The 23,003-nt window shown below is 46.1% G+C and overlaps 1 protein-coding gene across 1 annotated transcript in view; it reads right to left on the bottom strand.

Annotated features, from left to right (window-relative positions):
- The window catches only part of fap (fibroblast activation protein, alpha), a 216,633-nt gene that overhangs the window by 100,663 nt on the left and 92,967 nt on the right, over positions 1-23,003 (bottom strand). The window contains exons 4-5 of the mRNA XM_070874618.1: positions 13,864-13,958; positions 7,437-7,511 (exon numbers count right to left, since the gene is read on the bottom strand). Coding sequence (XP_070730719.1) covers positions 7,437-7,511; positions 13,864-13,958 — 170 coding nt within the window. The remainder of the gene's footprint in view (positions 1-7,436; positions 7,512-13,863; positions 13,959-23,003) is intronic.

The raw sequence follows: 23,003 nt of genomic DNA, 5'->3' as shown, positions 1-23,003 counted from the left end.
CCCTCTCCTCTCCGTTCTGCCCCACTCACGCACCGTGGAGCGCGTTATTTTGTGCTCCACTGGCTCTTGGGGGCTTTAACCCCAATATCGCGAACAGAGCGGACTTCCGTGCTTGGTGCAGGAACTCCCGCCTCGCTGCTGTTACCGTCCCAAAGGGGACGCTACGCAATTTCCCACCACCCATGGTTTCTGTCTTCCCAATGTTTAACTGGTGGAAATTTCTGCTCAGCCAAGAAAGAAGATAGGGCAAGCAGTCTAATAACACAGAGGCAGCTGGGTATTATCAGTGTACATGTGGAACCTGACGTTGTGTCTTCGGGTGATATAGTTGAAGGGCAGCATGTCATCATCATCATAGGCAGTTCCCTCGGAATCGAGGAAGACTTGCTTCCACTCTAAAAATGAGTCCTTATGTGGCTGAATAGTCCAATACGAGAACCACATTCCTGTCACAGGTGGGACAGATAGTCGTTGAGGGAAGGGGTGGGTGGGACTGGGTTGCCGCATGATCTTTCCGCTGCCTGCGCTTGATTTCTGCATGCTCTCGGCGATGAGACTCAAGGCGTTCAGTGCCCTCCCAGATGCACTTCCTCCACTTAGGGCGGTCTTTGGCCAGCGACTCCCAGGTGTCAGTGGGGATGTTGCACTTTATCAGGGAGGCTTTGAGGGTGTCCTTGTAACGTTTCCTCTGTCCACCTTTGGTTCGCTTGGCGTGAAATAGAGCGTTTGCTTTTGGAGCCTCGTTTCTGGCATGCGAACAATGTGACCTGCCCAGCAGAGTTGATCAAGTGTGGTCAGTGCTTCGATGCTGGGGATGTTGACCTGGTCGAGGACGCCAAAGTTGATGCGTCTGTCCTCCCAGGGAATTTGTAGGATCTTGCGGAGACATCGTTGGTGGTATTTCTCCAGGAAATTGAGGTATCTACTGTACATGGTCCATGTTTCTGAGCCATACAGGAGGGCGGGTATTACAACAGGCCTGTAGACCATGAGCTTGGTGGTGGATTTGAGGGCCTGGTCTTCAAACACTCTTTTCCTCAGGTGGTCGAAGGCTGCGCTGGCGCATTGGAGGCTGTGTTGGATCTCGTCGTCAATGTCTGCTCTTGTTGATAAGAGGTTCCCGAGGTATGGGAAAAGGTCTATGTTGTCCAGGGTAGCATGTAGATGAGAACTAGGAGGGGGCTACGGATAGATACTTGTGGATTTCCAGAGGTAACCGTGCAGGAACAGGAAGACACGCCACTGATGGAGATTATTTGGCTATGATTGGATAGGTAAGAGTAGAACCAGGCGAGGGCAGTCATACTCAGCTGGACAACGGAGGAGAGGTTTGGTGAAGGCTGGTGTGGTCAACCATGTCAAAGCCTGCAGACAGGTCAAGAAGGAAGTGGAGGGATAATGCACCATAGTCTTTGTCACAGAAGATGTAATTGGTGACTTTGATTAGGGCTGTTTCAGTGCTTTAGCAGGGGCAAAATCCAGATTGGAGATGTTCAAGTATGGAGTTGCAGGAAAGAATGGCATAGATTTGGGAGACGATAACATGCTCAACAACTTTGGAGAGGAAAGGGAGGTTGGAGATGCGGTGGTAGTTTGCAAGGACAGCGGTGTCGAGGGTGGAATTTTTGGGGAGGGGGATGATGACAGCAGATTTGAAAGGGAGCGGGACAGTAACTGAGGAGAGGGAACCATTTACAATATCAGCTAGCATGGAAGGTAATTAAAGGTAAAGAAGGTAATAAAAACAGAAAATGCTAGAAATACTCAGCAGCTCAGGCAGCATCTGTGGAGAAAGAAACAGAGTTGACAATTCAGGTTGATGACCTTTCGTCAGAAAGGAAGGTTAAGTTGGGTGGTCAGCTGTTCAGTGGGAATAGAGTGAAGAGAGTAGGAGATGGATCTCATGGACAAGATAAGCTTTAAAAGGGCATGAGCGGAGATAGGAGAGAAACTAGAGAGAGGTACAAGTAACTTAGCTGATGCACAAAGTACTGCAGATACACACCGAAAAAATCTACCCAGCTACAAGGAGCAGGCATTCCTATTTCTAAAAAACATCAGAATTTATAATAAACACATAATGGAAATATCATTTTAAATAGGTCCTATGAAATTTCACGGATCATAATGATAACATTAAACATAAACTGTCTTTTGAGGGTAAATCAATAAATATTTTAATATGACTAATCCAAATATGTTCCAAATTTATTGTAAAAAATTGGAAAAATATTTGGATATATCATTAGTGTACTTATTGTAAAAGATATGAGACTCGACTGTCCCAGTATTTTTTTCCTCAAATACATTTGCTACCCATTCATAGTCTTAATTGAAAATCGCTGGGAGGGTGGAGGGAGTTGCAACATTCTGTTTCAAAATACATGGAAAACTCTCCTTTCTGGAAAAATCCACTGTAAAGGTGTCCACATCCACCTGCAATACCAATGAAGGCAATGCTGTGGATAAGCCTTTGCAAGATAAGAAGACCCTTCTTGTAAAACTAGATGAAAATCACTGGTACTGTATTTTTACCATGAGAGCTAACCCCTATCACAATGTGATGATGAAAGGTAACGATTTTGTGCAATAAATTAAATATTAATTTACTTCTAACTGACATACGTCAGTCTTCCCTTATGCTTAAACTTTAGGTCCAACATGGCTACAGCTTTGTGAAATTTTTACGGGCTACTCCCAGAGCAGTTTGATCCACTGCAGAACCAGTGCCCAGCTGTTAACCTAATCTCAGGACATGTTCTTCCCCTCTTGGTAAAGGTTTAGTGGTCCCAAGAGAGATTCAGCCCCTCCCCCCGCCCCCACCCTCCAACCCCTCCTGAACATGACCCTGCCAGCGATTTGCTGATCTGGTCCTTTCTGCACACTTTCCCCATCTTACTCTTTTGACAAACAGGTAAGTGATTTTTTGCAGACCAATATCCTTCCCCTTCCCCTTCCCCTTCTCTCACCGGGTCCAGTGATTCCGCCCGCACTCATTGCCTTCTAACGCTGCTTGACCTGAATCTGCACTTGGTCTAACCCTCATGTTCAATGCCATGCGAGATGACTAATGCTTTTTAATTCTACAAATAATGGATCTCATATCGAAACCCAGACTTCAAAAATCCTAAATATACTTTATATTTTGGGGCAAAATGATGATGTGGCATCTTTTTTTGTTGCACGATTTCACTTGACTAGATAGAATCAAAAGCTGAACAGTAAATTCCAGGAGGGAGTATAAATTTGACAATAAAATTAAAGGTATATTTGTCAGGAATTAATACTTTAGATAATTGTAGAGTTAGTAATGGATGTGTTCATTGTCAGACCACTGGGATATAGATGCTGTGTCAATAGCCTTGCAATACAATAAGGTTCTGTAAAAAGTTTGCTTTCCATATATGGAAGAATTGAGGAAGAATTCATAGAGTGCATAAGGGACGGCTTGCTTGAGCAGTATGTAACGGAACCAACCAGAGGACAGGTTATCTTAGATCTGGTCCTGTGTAATGAGACAGGATTAAATAAACAATCTCCTAGTAAAGCATCCCCTTGGAATGAGTGATCATAGCATGATTGAATTTTAAATTCAGATGGAGGGTGAGAAAGTTGGATCTCTAACATAGAAACTTGAAACATAGAAACATAGAAAATAGATGCAGGAGTAGGACATTCAGCCCTTCGAGCCTGCACCACCATTCAATAAGATCATGGCTGATCATTCACCTCAGTAGCTCTTTCCTGCTTTCTCTCCATACCCCTTGATCCCTTTAGCCGTAAGGGCCATATCTAACTCCCTCTTGATTATATCCAACGAACTGGCATCAACAACTCTCTGCGGTAGAGAATTCCACAGGTTAACAACTCTCTGAGTGAAGAAGTTTCTCCTCATCTCAGTCCTAAATGGCTTACCCCTTATCCTTAGACTATGTCCCCTGGTGCTAGACTTCCCCAACATCGGGAACATTCTTCCTGCATCTAACCTGTCCAGTCCTGTTATAGTATTATATGTTTCTATGAGATTCCCTCTCATCCTTCTAAACTCCAGTGACTACAGGCCCAGTCGGTCCAATATCTCCTCATACGTCAGTCCTGCCATCCCGGGAATCAGTCTGGCGAATCTCCACTGCACTCCCTCAATAGCAAGAACGTCCTTCCTCAGATTAGGAGACCAAAACTGAACACCATATTCCAGGTGAGGCCTCACCAAGGTCCTGTACAACTGCAGTAAGACCTCCCTGCTCCTATACTCAAATCCCCTAGATATGAAGGCCAACATACCATTTGCCTTCTTCACCGCCTGCTGTACCTGTATGCCAACTTTCAATGACTGGTGTACCATGACACGCAGGTCTCGTTGCACCTCCCCTTTTCCTAATCTGCCGCCATTCAGCTAATATTTTGCCTTCGTGTTTTTGCCACCAAAGTGGATAACCTCACATTTATCCACATTATACTGCATCTGCCATGCATTTGCCCACTCACCTAACTTGTCCAAGTCACCCTGCAGCCTCTTAGCGTCCTCCTCACAGCTCACACCACCACCCAGCTTAGTGTCATCTGCAAACTTGGAGATATTACACTCAATTCCTTCATCTAAATCATTAATGTATTTTGTAAATAGCTGGGGTTCCAGCACTGAGCTTTGCGGCACCCCACTGGTCACTGCCTGCCATTCTAAAAAGGTCCCGTTTATTCCAACTCTCTGCTTCCTGTCTGCCAACCAGTTCTCTATCCACGTCAGTACATTACCCCCAATACCATGTGCTTTAATTTTGCACAGCAATCTCTTGTGTGGGACCTTGTCAAAAGCCTTTTCAAAGTCCAAATACACCACATCCACTGGTTCTCTCTTGTACACTCTATTAGTTACATCCTCAAAAAATTCTAGAAGATTTGTCAAGCATGATTTCCCTTTCATAAATCCATGCTGACTTGGACCGATCCTGTCACTGCTTTCCAAAGGCGCTGCTATTTCATCTTTAATAATTGATTCCAACATTTTCCCCACCACCGATGTCAGGCTAACTGGTCTATAATTCCCCGTTTTCTCTCTCCCTCCTTTTTTAAAAAGTGGTGTTACATTAACTACCCTCCAGTCCATAGGAACTGATCAAGCGTACTAAGCTTAAATAAAGGAGATTATGAAGATATGAGGGCTGAGTTGGCTAAATTGGACTGGGAAAATAGATTAAAATGTAGGATGGTTGATTTACAGTAGTGTACATTTAAGGAGATATTTCACAACTCTCAAGAAAAATATATTCCAGTGAGGAGGAAAGGGCGTAAGAGAAAAGATACCCATCTATGGCTAACTAAAGAAATAAAGGACGGTATCCAATTAAAAACAAGGGCATACAAAGTGACCAAAACTAGTGGGAGGACAGAAGATTGGGAAGCGTTTAAAAGCCAACAAAGAATAACTAAAAAAATGATTAAGAAAGGGAAGATTGACTATGAAAGTAAACTAGCATGAAATATAAAAACAAATAGCAAGAATTTCTATAGATATATAAAAAGGAAAAGAGTGGCGAGAGTAAATGTTGGTCCCTTAGAGGACGAGACCGGGGAATTAGTAATGGGGAACATGGAGATGGCAGAAACTCTGAACAAATATTTTACAGTAGAGGACACTAACAATATTTCAACAGTGGATAGTCAAGGGGCTATAGCGGGGGGAGGAACTTAACACAATCACAATGACTAAGGAGGTGGTACTCAATAAGATAATGGGACTAAAAGCGGATAAATCCCCTGGACCTGATGGCTTGCAGCCTAGGGTCTTAAGAGAAGTAACGGCAGGGATAGTGGATGCATTGGTTGTAATTTACCAAAATTCCCTGGATTCTGGGGAGGTCCCAGCAGATTGGAAAACTGCAAATGTAACACCCCTATTTAAAAAAGGAGGCAGACAAAAAGTAGGAAACTATAGACCAGTTAGCCTAACATCTGTGGTTGGGAAGATGTTGGAGTCCATTATTAAAGGAGTAGTAGCAGGACATTTGGAAAAGCAAAATTTGGACAGGCAGAGTCAGCATGGATTTATGAAGGGGAAGTCATGTTTGACAAATTTGCTAGAATTCTTTTTGGATGTAACGAACAGGGTGGATAAAGGGGAACTAGTGGATGTGGTGTATTTGGACTTCCACAAGGCATTTGACAAGGTGCCACATAAAAGGTTACTGCACAAGATAAAAGTTCACGGGGTTGGGGGTAATATATTAGCATGGATAGAGAATTGGCTAACGAACAGAAAACAGAGAGTCGGGATAAATGGTTCATTCTTGGGTTGGCAATCAGTAACCAGTGGGGTGCCGCAGGGATCAGTGCTGGGACCCCAACTATTTACAATCTGTATTAACGACTTGGAGAAAGGGACTGAGTATAACGTAGCCAAGTTTGCTGACAATACAAAGATGGGAGGAAAAGCAATGTGTGAGGAGGACACAACAAATTTGCAAAAGGATATAAACAGGCTAAGTGAATGGGCAAAAATTTGGCAGATGGAGTATAATTTTGGAAAGTGTGAGGTCATGCACTTTGGCAGAAAAAAATCAAAGAGCAAGTTATTATTTAAATGGAGAAAGATTGCAAAGTGCTGCAGTACAGCGGGACCTGGGGGTCCTGGTGCATGAAACACAAAAGATTAATATGCAGGTACAGCAAGTGGTCAGGAAGGCCAATGGAATCTTGGCCTTTATTGCAAACAGGATGGAGTATAAAAGCAAGGAAGTCTTGCTACAGTTGTACAGGGTATTGGTGAGGCCACACCTTGAATACTGCATGCAGTTTTGGTTTCCATATTTACGAAAGGATATACTTGCATTGGAGGCAGTTCAGAGAAGGTTCACAGGGTTGATTTCGGAGATGAGGGGGTTGACTTATAAGGAAAGGTTGAGTAGGTAGGGCCTCTACTCATTGGAATTCAGAAGAATGAGAGGTGATCTTATTGAAACGTATAAGATTATGAGGGGGCTTGGCAAGGTGGATGCAGAGAGGATGTTTCCACTGATAGGGGAGACTAAAACTAGAAGGCATGATCTTAGAATAAGGGGCCGCCCATTTAAAACTGAGATGAGGAGAAATTCTTCTCTCAGAGGGTTGTGAATCTGTGGAATTCGCTGCCTCGGAGAGCTGTGGAAGCCAGGCCATTGAATAAATTTAAGACAGAAATAGACAATTTTTTAAATGATAAGGGAATAAGGGGTTATGGAGAGCAGGCAGGGAAGTGGACCTGAGTCCATGATCAGATCAGCCATGATCGTATTAAATGGCGGAGCAGGCTCGAGAGGCCATGTGGCCTACTCCTGTTCTGTTTCTTATGTTCTTATGTTCTTATATGCAGTACAATTCTCAAATATCAGGCCGATGCATTCATTTCTTTTGTTCTCTCTAAAACAATAATAAATATTACTTAAAATGTCAGATGTTACCTTTGAAAAATTACTTTCCAGAAGAACATAGTTTTCATCAGGTGAGACCATGTAATAATTAGCTTGGACCTCCTCCTATATATTGAAAATTAAAGGCAAAATTAAAAAACTTAAGAAGCCTACCTTGCTTTTTAATATAAAATTGCATTACTTCATCAGCACAATACACACTGATGCTAGCTCTTGTAAATGAGTGGACAGGTAACAGACATTCAATACATTGTAAAACCAATTAAATCAGAAGCTAAAAACTGGGATTTGTAAGTACACCTGAGATGTACCTGTTATGTTCATAATAAAGTAATGTAACTGACTACTGTAGACGTGAATAAGTTGACCTTAGTTCCTTTATTCTAACTCCAGAGTGTTGGTACAGCATGGGAGGCCTGCTTATATTCAGTGCTCCCAAGGGATGCTGGGATCCCTTGTGACAGGTACGCCCTCTGGTGGCGGTATGAAACTGGTTACATAGGGTTGCACACATAACAGTAGCTATTGTCACTTATGGTCACTTCAAGGCAGGCCATTCAATCCAAAATTTGTTAACAGGTTGATATCTAAGGAAGTACACAAGCCCCAAAATTGTCGGGCTCTGTAGATAAGATGAAGACTCACTGGGAGCAAGTGGAGTCACAAAATTGTATGTGCAGGCTAGTTCTTAGCGATCTATTTTGTAGCAAAGAAAAATCCTGGCATTTACAAAAGGGAACTAAGGGCAGAAGCCTCATGATAGCTACCAATTTCATTCAAACTTGTTCTTCACTGGAACTTGAGGCTTTCATGTCAGCTGCACTGTTTGACAATTTGAAACGAGTGCAGGAAACTTAAAGGTGTCACTTTCTAATTTATCGGTGGCAAGTTACTTTTCTTGTGCTTTTTATATCGTTTAATTTTCAATTTATTTTTGATGCATTAATTGTTATTGTTTCGGCCTGAATTTTTTGTTTTACATAATTTTTGTTTACAACTTCAATTTTTAAGTCATCACACTTCCAGGTGCAGTATCTCTTGTTGCAATCAAAGTAGCCTGTAGCCTGGATAGAAATTCCACTGGCGGCGGCCAGGCAGGGGCGAACAATGGTGCTCTTAGATTTGGAAGAATACTTTTTGTTATATATGTAAACCTATAAATACTTTGTGTAGCCACCAGAGGGCTCAACCCCTGGAGTCCCAAGGAAACTTACAATCCCTTGGCGAGCACCTGTACTTAAGGAGGCCTCACAGGCTGGAAAGGCACTCTGGAGTCCTGCAATAAAAGACGAAGGTCACACTTTAATTTGAGCTCACAGTATCTAGTCAGACTCTTTATTCATACATAACAACTGGCGACGAGATACAGATGATGAACCCAACGATGCAGAGAACAGTGGGCATCCTGGAGAGATTTTCAGAGGGAGATGATTGGGAAACCTTCGTGGAGCAACTCGACCAATACTTCGTGGCCAACGAGCTGGAAGGAGAAGCAAATGCTGCCAAACGAAGAGCGATTCTCCTCACCTTCTGCAGGGTACCAACGTATGGCCTCATGAAAAATCTGCTTGTTCCAGCGATACCCATCGATAAATCATACGATGATTTGTGCACACTGGTCCGGGAGCATCTAAACCCGAAGGAAAGTGTTCTGATGCCGAGGTACCAGTTCTACACCTACAAAAGATCTAAAGGCCAGGAAGTGGCGAGCTATGTCGCCGAGCTGAGATGCCTTGCAGGACGCTGTGAATTTGAAGGACATTTGGAGCACATGCTCAGGGACTTCTTTGTACTTGGCATTGGCCATGAAGTGATACTTCGCAAACTTTTGACTGTAGAGACCCCAACCTTGAGTAAAGCCATAGCGATAGCCCAGGCCTTCATTGCCACCAGTGACAATATTAAGCTAATCTCTCAGCACACAAGTGCTGCTACAAGTACTGTGAACAAAGTGATGTTGTTTTCAAATCGCAACATACAGGGCAGGCCCCACATGCCTGCAGCTGCACGTCCGCAGATGTCTCAGAGTCCACCATCAAGGGTGACAAATGCAAGGCCATTAACACCTTGTTGGTGCTGCGGGGGTGATCATCGTTTCCATTCATGCCGCTTCAAAGGGTACATTTGCAAGGGCTGTGGAACAATGGGACACCTCCAACGTATGTGCAAGCGAGCTGCAAACCCTGTTAAACCTGCAAACCACCATGTTGCAGAGGAGGAAAGATCCACGGTGGATCATGATGAACAAGTGCCTCAGACCGAGAAGACAGAGGTATATGGGGTGCACACATTTACCACAAAGTGTCCCCCGATAATGCTGAAGGTTGAATTAAATGGATTCTCGGTGTCAATGGAGCTGGACACGGGCGCGAGCCAGTCCATCATGGACAAAAAGACTTTCGATAAATTGTGGTGCAGCAAGGCCTCAAGGACAGTCCCGAGTCCCATTCGCACTAAACTGAGAACTTACACAAAGGAACTGATTCCCGTAATCGGCAGTGCTACTGTAAAGATCTCCTCCGATGGAGCGGTGCACAAGCTACCACTCTGGGTGGTACCGGGCGATAGTCCCACGCTGCTCAGCAGGAGCTGACTGGGAAAGATACGCTGGAACTGGGACGACATTCGAGCGCTCTCGTCCGTTGACGACACTTCGTGTGCCCAGGTCTTAAACAAATTCCCCTTGCAGTTTGAACCAGGCATCGGGAGCTGCGGTCGTTTCTATGACTCATGAACTACTTTGGTAACTTCTTACCGGGTCTCAGCACACTGTTAGAACCACTGCACACCTTACTGCGTAAAGGGGACGAATGGGTATGGGGAAAAAGCCAAGAAAATGCCTTTGTAAAAGCAAGAAAATTGTTATGCTCAAACAAATTGCTTGTGTTGTATGATCCAAGTAAGCGCTTGGTACTGCCATGTGATGTGTCGTCGTATGGGGTCGGGTGTATATTGCAACAAGCTAATGAATCTGGGAAATTGCAACCGTTTGCTTATGCATCCAGAAGTCTGTCTAAGGCTGAGAGAGCCTACAGCATGATTTAAAAAGAAGCGTTAGCGTGTGTTTATGGGGTAAAGAAAATGCATCAATATCTTGGGCTCAAATTTGAATTGGAAACTGACCATAAACCACTGATATCTCTTTTTTCCGAAAGTAAGGGGAAAAATACGAATGCATCGGCCCACATCCAGAGATGGGCGCTCATGTTGTCCACGTACAACTACGCCATCCGCCACAGGCCAGGCACAGAAAACTGTGCCTATGCTCTCAGTAGGCTATCATTGCCCACCACGGGGGTGGAAATGGCACAGCCTGCAGATTTAGTCATGGTAATGGAAGCATTCGAGAGTGAGCAATCACCCGTCACAGTCCGACAGATTAGAATCTGGATGAGCCAGGCTCCCTTACTGTCCCGAGTAAAAAATTGTGTGCTTCACGGGAGCTGGTCCAGTGTCCCATTGGAAATGCAGGAAGAGATAAAGCCGTACCAGCGGCGCAAAGATGAAATGTCTATACAGGCAGACTGCCTTCTGTGGGGTAATCGGGTAGTGGTCCCCAAGAAGGGCAGGGACACCTTCGTCAGTGATCTCCACAGTAGTCACCCAGGCATTGTAATGATGAAAGTGATAGCCAGATCCCACGTGTGGTGGCCCGGTATCGATGTGGACTTAGAGTCCTGCATGCACAAATGTAACACATGCTCGCAGTTAAGCAATGCACCCAGGGAGGCGCCACTAAGTTTATGGTCTTGGCCCTCCAAACCGTGGTCCACAATCCATGTCGATTATGCAGGCCCGTTCTTAAGTAAAATGTTCCTAGTGGTTGTAGATGCGTACTCCAAATGGATTGAATGTGAGATAATGTCGGCAAGCACGTACGCTGCCACCACTGAAATCCTGCGGGCCATGTTTGCCACACACGGTCTGCCTGATGTCGTTGTGAGCGACAACGGGCCATGTTTCACCAGTGCCGAGTTCAAAGAGTTCATGACCCGTAATGGGATCAAACATGTTACATTTGCCCCTTAAAACCAGCATCCAATGGTCATGCAGAGAGAGCAGTGCAAACCATCAAGCAGAGCTTGAAGAGGGTAACTGAAGGCTCACTGCAGGCTCGCCTATCCCGAGTCCTGCTTAGCTACCGCACTCACTCACTGGGATTCCACCTGCTGAACTGCTCATGAAAAGGGCACTTACGACAAAGTAGAAACAGGTGGTTTCAACAAAGTACATATCATGATAGCGCAAATGTGTCATGTGAAATTGAAATCAATGATCCTGTATTTGTGTTGAACTATGGGCAAGGTCCCAAGTGGCTTCCCGGCACTGTTGTTGCCAAAGACGGGAGTAGTGTGTTTCGGGGTCAAACTTTCAAATGGACTCATCCACCAGAAACACTTGGACCAAATCAAACTCAGATTCACGGGCTATCCAGAGCACCCCACATTGGACCCTACCTTCTTTGACCCCCCAACATACACACCAGTGGCAACCGACACCGCGGTTGACCACGAAGCAGAATCCATCACCCGCAGCAGCCCGGCAGGACTCACCACACCAGGCAGCCCAGCAACACCAGCTGCACAGCAGCCCAGCGAGGGCCCAACAAACAATTTACCAAAAGCAACATTTGCACCGAGACGATCGACCAGGGAAAGAAAGGCCCCAGATCGACTCACCCTGTAAATAGTTACACTATTGACTTTGGAGGGGGGGGGGGGAGTGTTGTTATATATGTAAACTTGTAAATACCTTGTGTAACCACCAGAGGGCTTATCCCCTGGAGTCCCAAAGGATCCCACAATCCCTTGGGAGCACCTGTACTTAAGGAGGCCTCACAGGCTGGATAGGCACTCTGGAGACCTGTGATAAAAGACTAAGGTCACACTTTACTTTGAGCTCACAGTATCTGGTCAGACTCTTTATTCATACATAACACTTTTTGAGGAGAGGAGAAAGATAGATGTGGCTATACTTCATATGTTATGTAGATGCCCATTCTCACTAACATTTACTTGCCACTTGTCCACAGGCTCTATTTCATGCCTCAATACTCAATATTTTCACTTCTATCTCTCCCATGCAAACCTGAATCCTTGGCAAATACAGAAAAATATTTCCAATCCATTTGGATTTTCTAACAGTTGAAACAATGGGCTGAATCTGAACAGGGGTGGGCTGCTTAGGTGGGAGGGTGGAGTGTCTGTTGGGAAATTGGGAAGTTCGGGTATCCCCGCATGCTCCAGCATGCGTCGGTTGGTTTGACAGGTTCCCCTCCTGAAGTCAGCTTGATTGACAGGCTTGGCTTCCAGCTAGACAGGGAGCATTCAAGAGCAGGCTGCAGCTGCAGGTAAGTCACCTGCTACTGCTAGTGGGAGCGTGGGAGGGGATCCAATCAGCGTCCCGGGGGAGGCGGGTGTATGGGCGGGTGGTCTGACGGGTTGGGGGGAATTTGGAGGGCCTGGAGGGAAGCACTCCTGCTCCTCCTGGCCCACAAGGAGTGCTGTAAAGGCCATTACCTTCTCCCTGAAACTGTCCTCACCTCCCTTCAGCTGCAATGTTTCCCGGGGTTTGAGAAACCCATCCCCCCATGGTTAAACCTGTAAAGCATGATAAATCAGAGGATGCCAGCCTCATTATAATATGTAATTGGCCACCCGTCTCCTGGAAGTGGATTGGCTGCCAGCCCCTTGTCCCACCTCCGTTAAACCTGGCAATGGGCGGGTTGGGGCCAGGTTTGAGATTTTAAAAGTTTTAATATCTCATCTGACCCCGGCCCATCCATTTTTAGGAGTTAAGATTCAGCTCAATATTTCTTCTCATGTGTCTAATTTATCTTTAAATAGCCACATTCCTTTAAAATTGAACTGCAAGCTGGGCTTGCAACTTGCCCCATTAAGGTAGATGTCAGCATAAGGTCAAGTCTGCACTGGGAGTTCGCTCTAATTATTCAAATATCTTGACCGTGCAAAATTGCACTGTTAGTTCAGTGTGCTGTGGGCTAGCTTAGCACTGGCAGATAGCTTGTGCTGGGTGCTCAGAATCAGGGCTGTGTGTTAAATTATATCTTAGTTTTTGTTACTTTTTTCAAAAGTAACTGTCATTGAGTTGGCTTTGTTTGTACAACTTAGTGAGCCATTCATAGCATTTTCTGCACTTTTCAGTGAGGCACATAAGCCATTGTAGAGATCTATATTTTAATGATTTCACATTCAACAGTCTTTCAAGATGTTATTATAATTGCTAGTCCTGTTCCTATAAGTGGTGTTCGAATTAAATTTCATTCTTTATTTAACTGAGTACATTATTTTCATTTTGTTTTTCTTAAATTACCCGAGTTTGCTATTCACTTTGCTACAATGAATGTCACTGGTGACAGGAAAGTATTAGAGCAAAACAATACATTAGTAAACATGGCTTCATAACCTTTGAAGTATAAAATAAGCAAGGTACTTACAAAGGTGGTGTTGAATAGAAAGATACTCGATGCCTGTGTTTCAACATTATAGCGAATAACATTTTCTTCTTTGGTTTTATGTAGGTATTCATTCTCTAAAAATATTAATATAGCTTTGTAAATTTTCTGAAGTATAAATACATTTGTAAAGACCTTAGATGGAAATTCAGTTACACTCTGTTGCAGCACTAATCCAGGTGGAGCGGTAAATTTTGCGCCGGTAAATGGTTTGTATTTGCCACCGCAAAATTAATCGGCTGGTTCCTGAGTTTAGAGCGGTGCACTAAGAGAGGCGATGCGCACTGCTTTTAGGCCAGCTGAGGAAGTGAAAATCCTGAGCTAAACAGCCGGCCTCGGAGCAACTTAAGAGAGGCCTCGGTGGGGCTGGGGGGGGGGTGAAAGTTTAAAAGAAAACACCAAAAACATTCCCAATAAATAATTCACGCCACCAAAACATAAATTGCAACAAAACAAAAATCAATCACACTTACCTTAGGTCGACATTACTTACCTCAATGCAGCCGCTACATCTTGGAACACCAGTTTCCATAGGCGTTCCCACCAGGTTCTACAGAGTGCTACGGGTCGGGCATGATCCAAATATCGAGCCGGTGTTGAAACCAGGGACGTTGCACACCGGCTCGCCACTTCCGGATGGTAATTCTCCGCGTCCCCTTGAAACCGGCACCGAATATCCCAGCAAGGCGCTGGAAGCTGGCTGCCCAGCCGAAAGTGCTTATCACTGCCATTGCTGCCCCTCCGGGGCGCTAATGGGGGTAGTGCAGAAGACAGAAAATCCAGCTCAATATTTTAATTTAATAAAAAAACACACAATTCACAAGCTCCTTTCAGATTCTTCCTAACAAACAGACTATGGCAACTATCAGTGGGGCCCAAGACCAATCTTATCCCAATATAAATTCCTTTTCTTTTAACTGCCAGTAACTGTAGACATTAGGGGGCACAGTAATAATAAGGGGATGGATTTTCTGCTAGTTTGCTCCACATTTTGCGACGCGGCAGGGCGGCAAATGGCGTTTCTGGGCATCAAATGGGGTGTCCATGATTTAGCGCCCGGCCAGAAGTTTCAGCGTAGGATTTGTGGCAGTGGTAAAACTTACCACCCCGTCCTCCGTTTGGACCATCAGGATGATGTCAATTGTCGCGCAAGACTGCACTAGCACCCTGGGTGGAACTTTCGGGCCTTATGCCTGATTTAGCTGCCACCCCAAGATCCAACCGGAAAAACCTGGCATTTCCATGGTGCAGCAGGCGCAATAGCGGCATCTTTAAAGGGAAGATGGAACATCTTATATTGCAGTTGTCAGAGACTGCTACGGTGTGTGCCGAACACTGCGTGGGTCTACAGTTGAAATCGGGACTTACATGTGAGTTAACTCACAATGGCACAGTAAGCACGGTGAATGGACTTCATAAACTTCCCAATTGGCAGGAACAGCCAGACTGAGAGGGCTATAGGCTTTGGACACTTTGCAGGCTTCCCCAACATTCAGGGTGCCATTGAGTGTACACACGTCACCCAGCAAGCACCAACACAGAATGCTGAGGTCTTCCGAGACAGAAAGGGATACCACTCCCTAAACACACACTCAGCATATCCTCACTGTTAATGCCCGATATCCAGGGAGCACACATGATGTTTTCATCTTGCACCAGAGCAGTGTCTCACAAATGTTCCTGCGACAAAGACCAGGTCAGAGCTGGCTGATCGGGGACAAAGGACACAGCCTTGGCCACCTGGCTCATGACCTCCCTCAGGAACCCTGCCACAGAAGCCAAGCAGCGCTATAATGAGAGCCATGCAGCCACCTGCAACATCATTAAGCAGACAATTGACGTGCTGAAGCAGTGCTTTTCATGCCTGGACCGCTCTGGAGGTAGCCTTCAATATTTTCCTTCTCAGCGGGTCTCCGAGTTCATTGTGGTGTGCTGCATGCTGCACAACTTAGCCATCATGAGGGGACAGGTATTGCCAGTGGGGATTGCAGGACCACCTCAGGAGGAGGAGGATGAGGAAGACGAGGAAGAAGAGGAAGAGGGGCCTGCCCATGAGCCCATACTGCGACCACCACAACCACTGGGGATGCAGCGTGGAGATGTAGCCACTGCAATAGCCTTATGTCGTCAGCTCTCACTGACCGCTTTCCTTGAACGGGAAGAGGTTTTGAGCGTTGCCTTGCGACTTATGCCATGCTGGCTATTCTACCACATACTGTGTAAATGAGACACAAGATAGCAATGTTTACAGTCAAAGAAATATATTAAGCAAAATGCACATGATCAATCCCCTCCCCCCACACCCCCCAACAAGGCATTATTCAATGGTTACATACTTATGGACATAGAACTGATCCTTTCAATGAACATTTACATCAAAGAAAAACTGCATCCTGCAATGAACAGCATTGAAAACAAAGAAAAACTGCATCTTGCAGTACACAATATGTAACATAAATTAAAACTGCATCCTGCAATGCACAAAATTAACAAGAAAGAAACACTGCATCCTGCAATACACAACATTGTTGCAAGGCCTTATTATTTCTTGGTCATGCTTTTACCTCCCCTTCTTTACAACTCTCTCCCATGCCTGCTGCTCCTCTTCAATGTGGCCTCAGGGTGTACAGCAAGGCTGCTAGAGGGCTGCTGTGTTGGGGGCTCAGACAATGGAGACGGCATCTGATCTGAGGACGCACTGGACCAGCTCCTGGCCTTTTCCTCAGCGTGACCAGTCGCAGGTGGCACGGATGTCAACTGTGGTTGGTGTATGGTTGGCGAGTGAGTCGTGGGAGCTGGAATGCTGTCACCCTGAGGAATGCCAGTACCTCTCATTTCCCTGGAGCCACTCAGTCGTTGAGGGGCTGGACCTCAGCAACCAGAGCACGATGTGAACCATCAACTTGCTGGCCTGCTTCGGCACCGTCACTTCCCCGTGGGACAGTGGGGAATGCAGAGAGTATGGAGGCAGACGTGGACTGCATCACTTGCCCAAGCTGAAGCAAAGTTTGTGCCTGTGATGCGCCCGAGTCTGCGACGTGATCAAGGGCACGTGCTACACTCTCTGGAACGCTACTGTCGCTGCTCGAGGCCACCAGCCTCTGTGTGTGGGCAACGATGGCCTCGCTGGACTCATTACTCGCAGCAACAAACTGCGACGCTACATCCGCAACAGTCACAGTGAGCTTGTTGATGTTCGCTGGGATCCATCCCAATGCATCAATGAGGTCACGGTGCATCACTATGCTTTCCCTGGACATTTCCACCAGGTCCAGCTCCATGTCTGCTTATCTGTTAGCAGACCAACTTTGCCAACTCACCCTCCGGAGAGCTGGCCTGCGGGATTCCACCCTGGCACTGCATTGCTGTACGCCACTCACTGGGGCCAGTAGCCTCTGACTCCTCAAACCCCAGGAAGTCAGCTTCATCCCTAGATGAACTAAGTCCTGATGGGACAACTGGTGGGATCGGATTCTCTGCCGATCATTCTCCTCCAGTCCCTCGTTGTTGGCACCATGGCCTGACGTCGATGCTCCCTCGAGGGATGCTGCACCTCCGGCTGGTCATCTGAAAGTAGAAAGTAACAGATGAGTGGTTAGCAGCTGAGGAGGTGGCAGGGTGACATGAGGAAGGTGACATAGCACAGGCTCATCTAGAGGTCCACCGTTACTCCATTATATGGCTCAATGCAGTGTTTTGAGTCACACAATCTATTTACATACCTTCACTATCCGAAGGGGGCTCAGCATTGCCCCCGGCAACTGTCTGACCTGAGACTTCAATGAGGGCAGAGACCCCCTCCTCCACATCCGTCAGAGGAAGTGTTTGAGGCGGACCCCCACCTGTCCACAGTTGCTCCCTCCGGTTGTGGGAGTGCGTGGACTGAAAAGATCAAAAAGTTAAAAAAGAGTCCATCTGCTGTTGTGACACATATGCCTATCAAAGTAGTTTAGGCCACACTGTGTGAATGTTTTAGAGACCTCCATTTAATCCGCTTGGATCTTGCATGTGTTTCATCAGTATGTATTCACAGGTTACAGACATCTAACATGAGATCTGTAAGTGATCTTTCAGAAAGTGAGAGGAGCAATTGTAGTGCATTGCGATGGACGATGTTAATTGTGTGCGTAGATCATTCAAAGCCAATAGGGTGCCGAAGTAAGCCTTCCTTTTGGTTATGCATTGTGAGAGACACCCCACGGAGTGCTGAGAGGGACATAAAGCATCATAAACTTCAGATAGTGTGTGAGATTAATCTTAGAAGTCTTGGACGCTTGCATAGATGAAAATAGTACTCATCCTGACGACCTTCATGAGGTCGCTGTACTTTTTTCGGAACTATGTGCCAGTCCTAGGCACAGTGTCTGCAACAGACATATCCCATGCTATGTCCCTCCAAATCCGCTGGAAGACGGCAGGTAGTGGTCTGGAACCCCCTGGAAGATGGAGTGCGGTCCACCTCCTCTCCACCGTGCCCACCAATGCTTCTTTGGCCTCATAGGTGAAGTGTAGCGCCTGACATGCTGCCTTCCCTCTTGCTCCTCCATCTCAGCAGAAATGGCTGAAGTGGGCCAGTTTAAATGCACATGTGCGCCGGAAACTGCCGCGCCCTGCGACCGGAAAAGAAACCAGGAGGGAAAAAAAATTTTCAAGTGCATGTGCAAAATGACCGCCTCCTTCAATGCCGAATGTTGCACAAAGTCAGACGTGCAAAGCCTGACTTAACGCCAATACCCCTCCGGAGCATTTTTTTTGCGAAAATTACTGACAAGGGCGCACATTTTTTCCCGGTGCAAACTTCTGCGCTCTGCCGTGAATTGCGCCCCGAAATCCTAAAAGCCAAAAATTCAGCCCAAGCCCCCTCTCCTTTCAGCTTCCTCAGCTAGCATGTACAGATGGCAGCTAGAGTGCAACTTTCAGAAGGTATGAATAAACAATGCAATTGTTGGGTCAAACAAACAGAAACTACCAAGCAAACTTTCCTTCAAGGAACAGAAACCTAGATGACTAAAAGAACCAACCATTCAATGTTGGGACAAAGATCTCAGTAACCCTTTTTTAAGGCGTAGTACACACCAGATGCACAGGCCCTTAGTGCCACACCAATTTCGCCAAATCCAGCTAGATCACATCAATGGTTATCGGGCCTCATTCTCTTCTGCCAAAGCTGCTCACTGCTCTAGGATCATCCTGCAGAGCAAAGATAACTACGGGCTTCTTTTCTTCACTACCAGCCATTTCCTTAAACCCAACAACAAGTGTGAATACCTCATTAACCTCTTTGTCACTAAGATTGTGAATGCCTGTTAAATTGCCTTTGTTACTTCCCTCTTTTTCATTGCCCACCATCCCAAAATTTCCACCACTTCCCGCTAAACCCAGCCGTGGGCTCACATCTTTCTCATCTTGTTCATGAGACCCACCTCTTGCTCCCTTGCCTCCATTCCGTCTAAATGTCTGACCACACAACTTTCCTTTCTGGCCTCCATGTTAGCTGACATGGAAATAATTCCCTCTCCATAAATTGCAGCTCATCCAAAATTTGCTGCTCAAATCCAATCCTGCACCAGGTCCCACTCACCCATCACACTTGTCCTTGTTGATCTATAATGTACCTCAGCCCCTCCAATTTAAAAGTCTCATCCTCATGTTTAAGTCCCTTCATGGCCTTGCTGCTCCCTATCTCTGTAACGGCTTCCAGCCTGAGGAACTGAGGATTGATCTCCCAGACACTGCTGCCAGCAGCACGGGAGAAAAGTGTTTTGTATTGGTGGTTCATGTCTGCACGTCGCTATAGTCTGGAGATGCATTTTGTGCCTGTCTTCTCTCTCAGCCATTCCCAGCAATTTGGAGCTCAGAACCAGAGGGTGCCGGTGTGGCAAAGTTCACTTCAAAAAAAATTTAGAGGGAGGGAAAATTTAAAAAAGCACAATCACTGAATGCCAGCTCCTCACCATCTTCGTGGCCCCCTGACCAGTGAGAAAAACAATGCAAGTGGATTGTGCATCTTTTTAAAACAATGTTAGTGTCTTAATATACATTAGCTTAGTTATTAGAAAATGTATCCTGCTTCTTTTTATGAGGACATGTCTCAAACGTAGGTATTTTAAGTGCAAAAGAAATTCATGAAAGAAATACATTTTAATGAAAATGCCATGTGATCTAAGGTCACATGACGAAATATCACATAATCAGATATCACATAATTAAACTTCCAGGAATTCATCCAACCAGAGTTGGCAATCGATAATACAGGTCACCTGGACCAGTGCACATGAGCTCTATGGTCACCAAGCATCAAATTATCAAACGCTATTAATCTGAATTAAAACAAGTGATTTGTTTGCATATACTGGTAAATCCTTTGCTTTTCATCTCATTTATGAAAGACTTGAATCTAAGAAGTAACTTGGTCCAACATATTTTCAGTTTGTGTGAATTTGCAGTCAGCTCTTTATAATCGGGGTCAGTCAAGGCTCAGCAAGCTGCTCACTGGGGCATCATGATTGGGCCGGATCCTGATTTCTACACATGCACTCTCTTCCAACTGAGCACAGAACAGAGACTGAATCTGGGACTTCCCTAATCTGTATGGCTCAGTAGCACACCATGCCATACATTTAAACAAGGGGCAATCAGGAGTCCCAACAATCCTTTTCTTATCCAATTATTTCTGCAGCTCTTTTTGAAGAGCCTGCTATAAAGTTGGTTCCTTAGTTGTGTTAATAGGTCAGTTAAAATTGAGGTCAGGCTGCAATTGTACAATAGTTACTGGCCCCAAAATTCAGTGCCGCCAGAAAGCTGGCAGTGTTAAGAGGTGTTTTCCCTGATTAGCACCGCAATCGTTGCGGCCGATGGTCCAAATTCAGCTTTTTGACCACAAGAAAGTGTTCCAGTCTTATTAGACCTTTAAACCTGAAAGTTTGCAGTCTTAATTTGGGCGTTAGTCCCACGGGAAATTCACCCTTAGGGTGATGTGGCAGCTCCCATTGCAGCACAGGTGCGAGGGAACGAGCGTATCCGTGTTGCTTTGGAGAGGATGGCCACAGCTCTGCAAGAGTCGACAGAGCGTCTAAGTGCTGTCATATCTGGTGGCTTTCAGACTGTGGCTGCTCGCATGCAGTCTCAGCTGGATGCCCCCCGAGACCTCAGTGTAACTTTCGCAGCTAAGTCCACCACCGGCCACGGGGGACCTTCTGGTATGGCGCCACAGCACCGACCTGACCTCCCTCAGATTGGTGGTGGTGGTATTGTGCCGCCCCTGGTGAGTTACTCAGGCTCCTTGGGCCAGGATACAGATGATGCGCTCTCTCCGGCTCGCAGCATTCCTGGCCTCAGATCTCTCACTCTGCCAGTGCCTCCACGCATGGCCCCGCCCGAGCCAAGCCAGACTGAACCGTCCCAGGAGGGTGTTGACCAGTCTCCAGCCGGCCCTTCCAGGCTCAAAGGCTGCTCGAAGGCACCCTAGAAGGACATCTGCAGCTTCCACGCAGGGAAGACAACAGCCTTCCCAGACCCATGAGTTGGCCGCAGAGGAGACACTGAGGCGAAGTCACAAGTTAGACACGCATAAGAGGGGTTATAAGGAAATGCACAAGGGTGATAAATGATGTTTATGTATTATTTTTCTGCACTGTTCATTGTTCTGGTAGTGGTTTGGAGCTATATTGGTTATGTAATAAATCTTTATTTTTCACACCTATATCTGGGCTGCTGTATAATGTGAGGTGAGCTTCATCATCATCATCATAGGCAGTCCCTTGTAGTCAAGAATGACTTGTTTCCACTCTAAAAGTGAGTTCTCAGGTGACTGAAGAGTCCAATGTGGGACCTACAGTCTCTGTCACAGGTGGGGCAAATAATGGTTGAAGGAAAGGGTGGGTGGGGAGCCTGAGTTGACGCATGCTCCATCCACTGTCTGCGCTTGGTTTCTGGTTGCTCTCGGCGATGGGACTCGTGGTGCTAAGTGCCCTCCTGGATGCTCTTCCTCCACTTTGGGTGGTCTAGGGCCAGGGATTCCCAGATGCCAGAACGATGTGCTGCCCAACGGAGCTGGTCGAGTGTGGTCAGTGCTTCGATGCTGGGGATGCTGACCTGAGTGAGAACACTGACGTCGGTGCGTTTGTCCTCCCAATGGATTTGCAGGATCTTGCAGAGGCAGCATTGGTGGTACTTCTCAAGTGCTTTGAGGTGTCTGCTGTATATAGTCCACGTTTCTGAGCCATATAGGAGTGCGGGTATCACTACTGCCCTGTAGACCATAAGCTTGGTACCAGATTTGAGATCCTGGTCTTCAAACACTCTCTTCCTCAGGCGACCGAAGACTGCGCTAGCACACTGAAGGCAGTGTTGGACCTCATCATCGATGTCTGCCTTGCTGACAGTAGGCTCCCGAAGTATGGAAAATACCTTGGGAGCCTACTGTCCAAGGCCTCTCTGAGGATTTTGATCATCGGGTGGGCAGTTCTGTGTGGCGGAGTCAGGTTGGTAGAGGACCTTTGTCTTATGGATGTTTAGTGTAAGGGCTATGCTTTCATATGCCTTGGTGAAGGTGTTGCCGATGGCTTGTAGTTTGGCCTCCGAGTGTGCGCAGACGCAAGCGTCACCTGTGTACTGTAGTTTGATGATAAAGAATGGGACGACCTTGGATCTAGCCTGGAGGCGGCGGAGGTTGAACAGATTCCTATTTGTTACCACGTGGAATGCTGAGCTGGGGCAACATTTCCAGTCTGAACCCTTGGATTGATATTTCAGTTTTCTTTCAGTGAACCCCGGAATCTCTCTTTCTCTCTCTCTCTAGTTTATTTCCGCTTTTCTCTTTCTCTGTTCCTATTTCTCTATTTCTTTCTCTCCCAATCAAATTTTCTCTTTCTGTTTCTTATTCCCTTTCTTCACTTCTATCTCTTTCTCCTTTCTCTTTTGCTCCCTTCCCTCTCTCACCTTCTCTCTTTCCCTCTCCCTCTCTCTCTCTCTCTCCCTCTCTCTCATTCCCCACCCGCTCTCCCTTTTACTCTCCCTCCCCTTGAGTGCGGATTCTGTGCTGAACTCGTCCTGTCCATTCAAAAGGCCGCTGGACTTGTTGCTGAGCAATATGGAGCTGGCTCCGGGATCTCACCCCATCT

The sequence above is a fragment of the Pristiophorus japonicus genome, chromosome 3 (assembly GCF_044704955.1).
Source record: "Pristiophorus japonicus isolate sPriJap1 chromosome 3, sPriJap1.hap1, whole genome shotgun sequence".
NCBI lineage: Eukaryota > Metazoa > Chordata > Chondrichthyes > Pristiophoridae > Pristiophorus > Pristiophorus japonicus.
The sequence above is the reverse complement of the archived record's forward strand: the minus strand, read 5'-3'. Positions and strand labels throughout refer to the sequence as shown.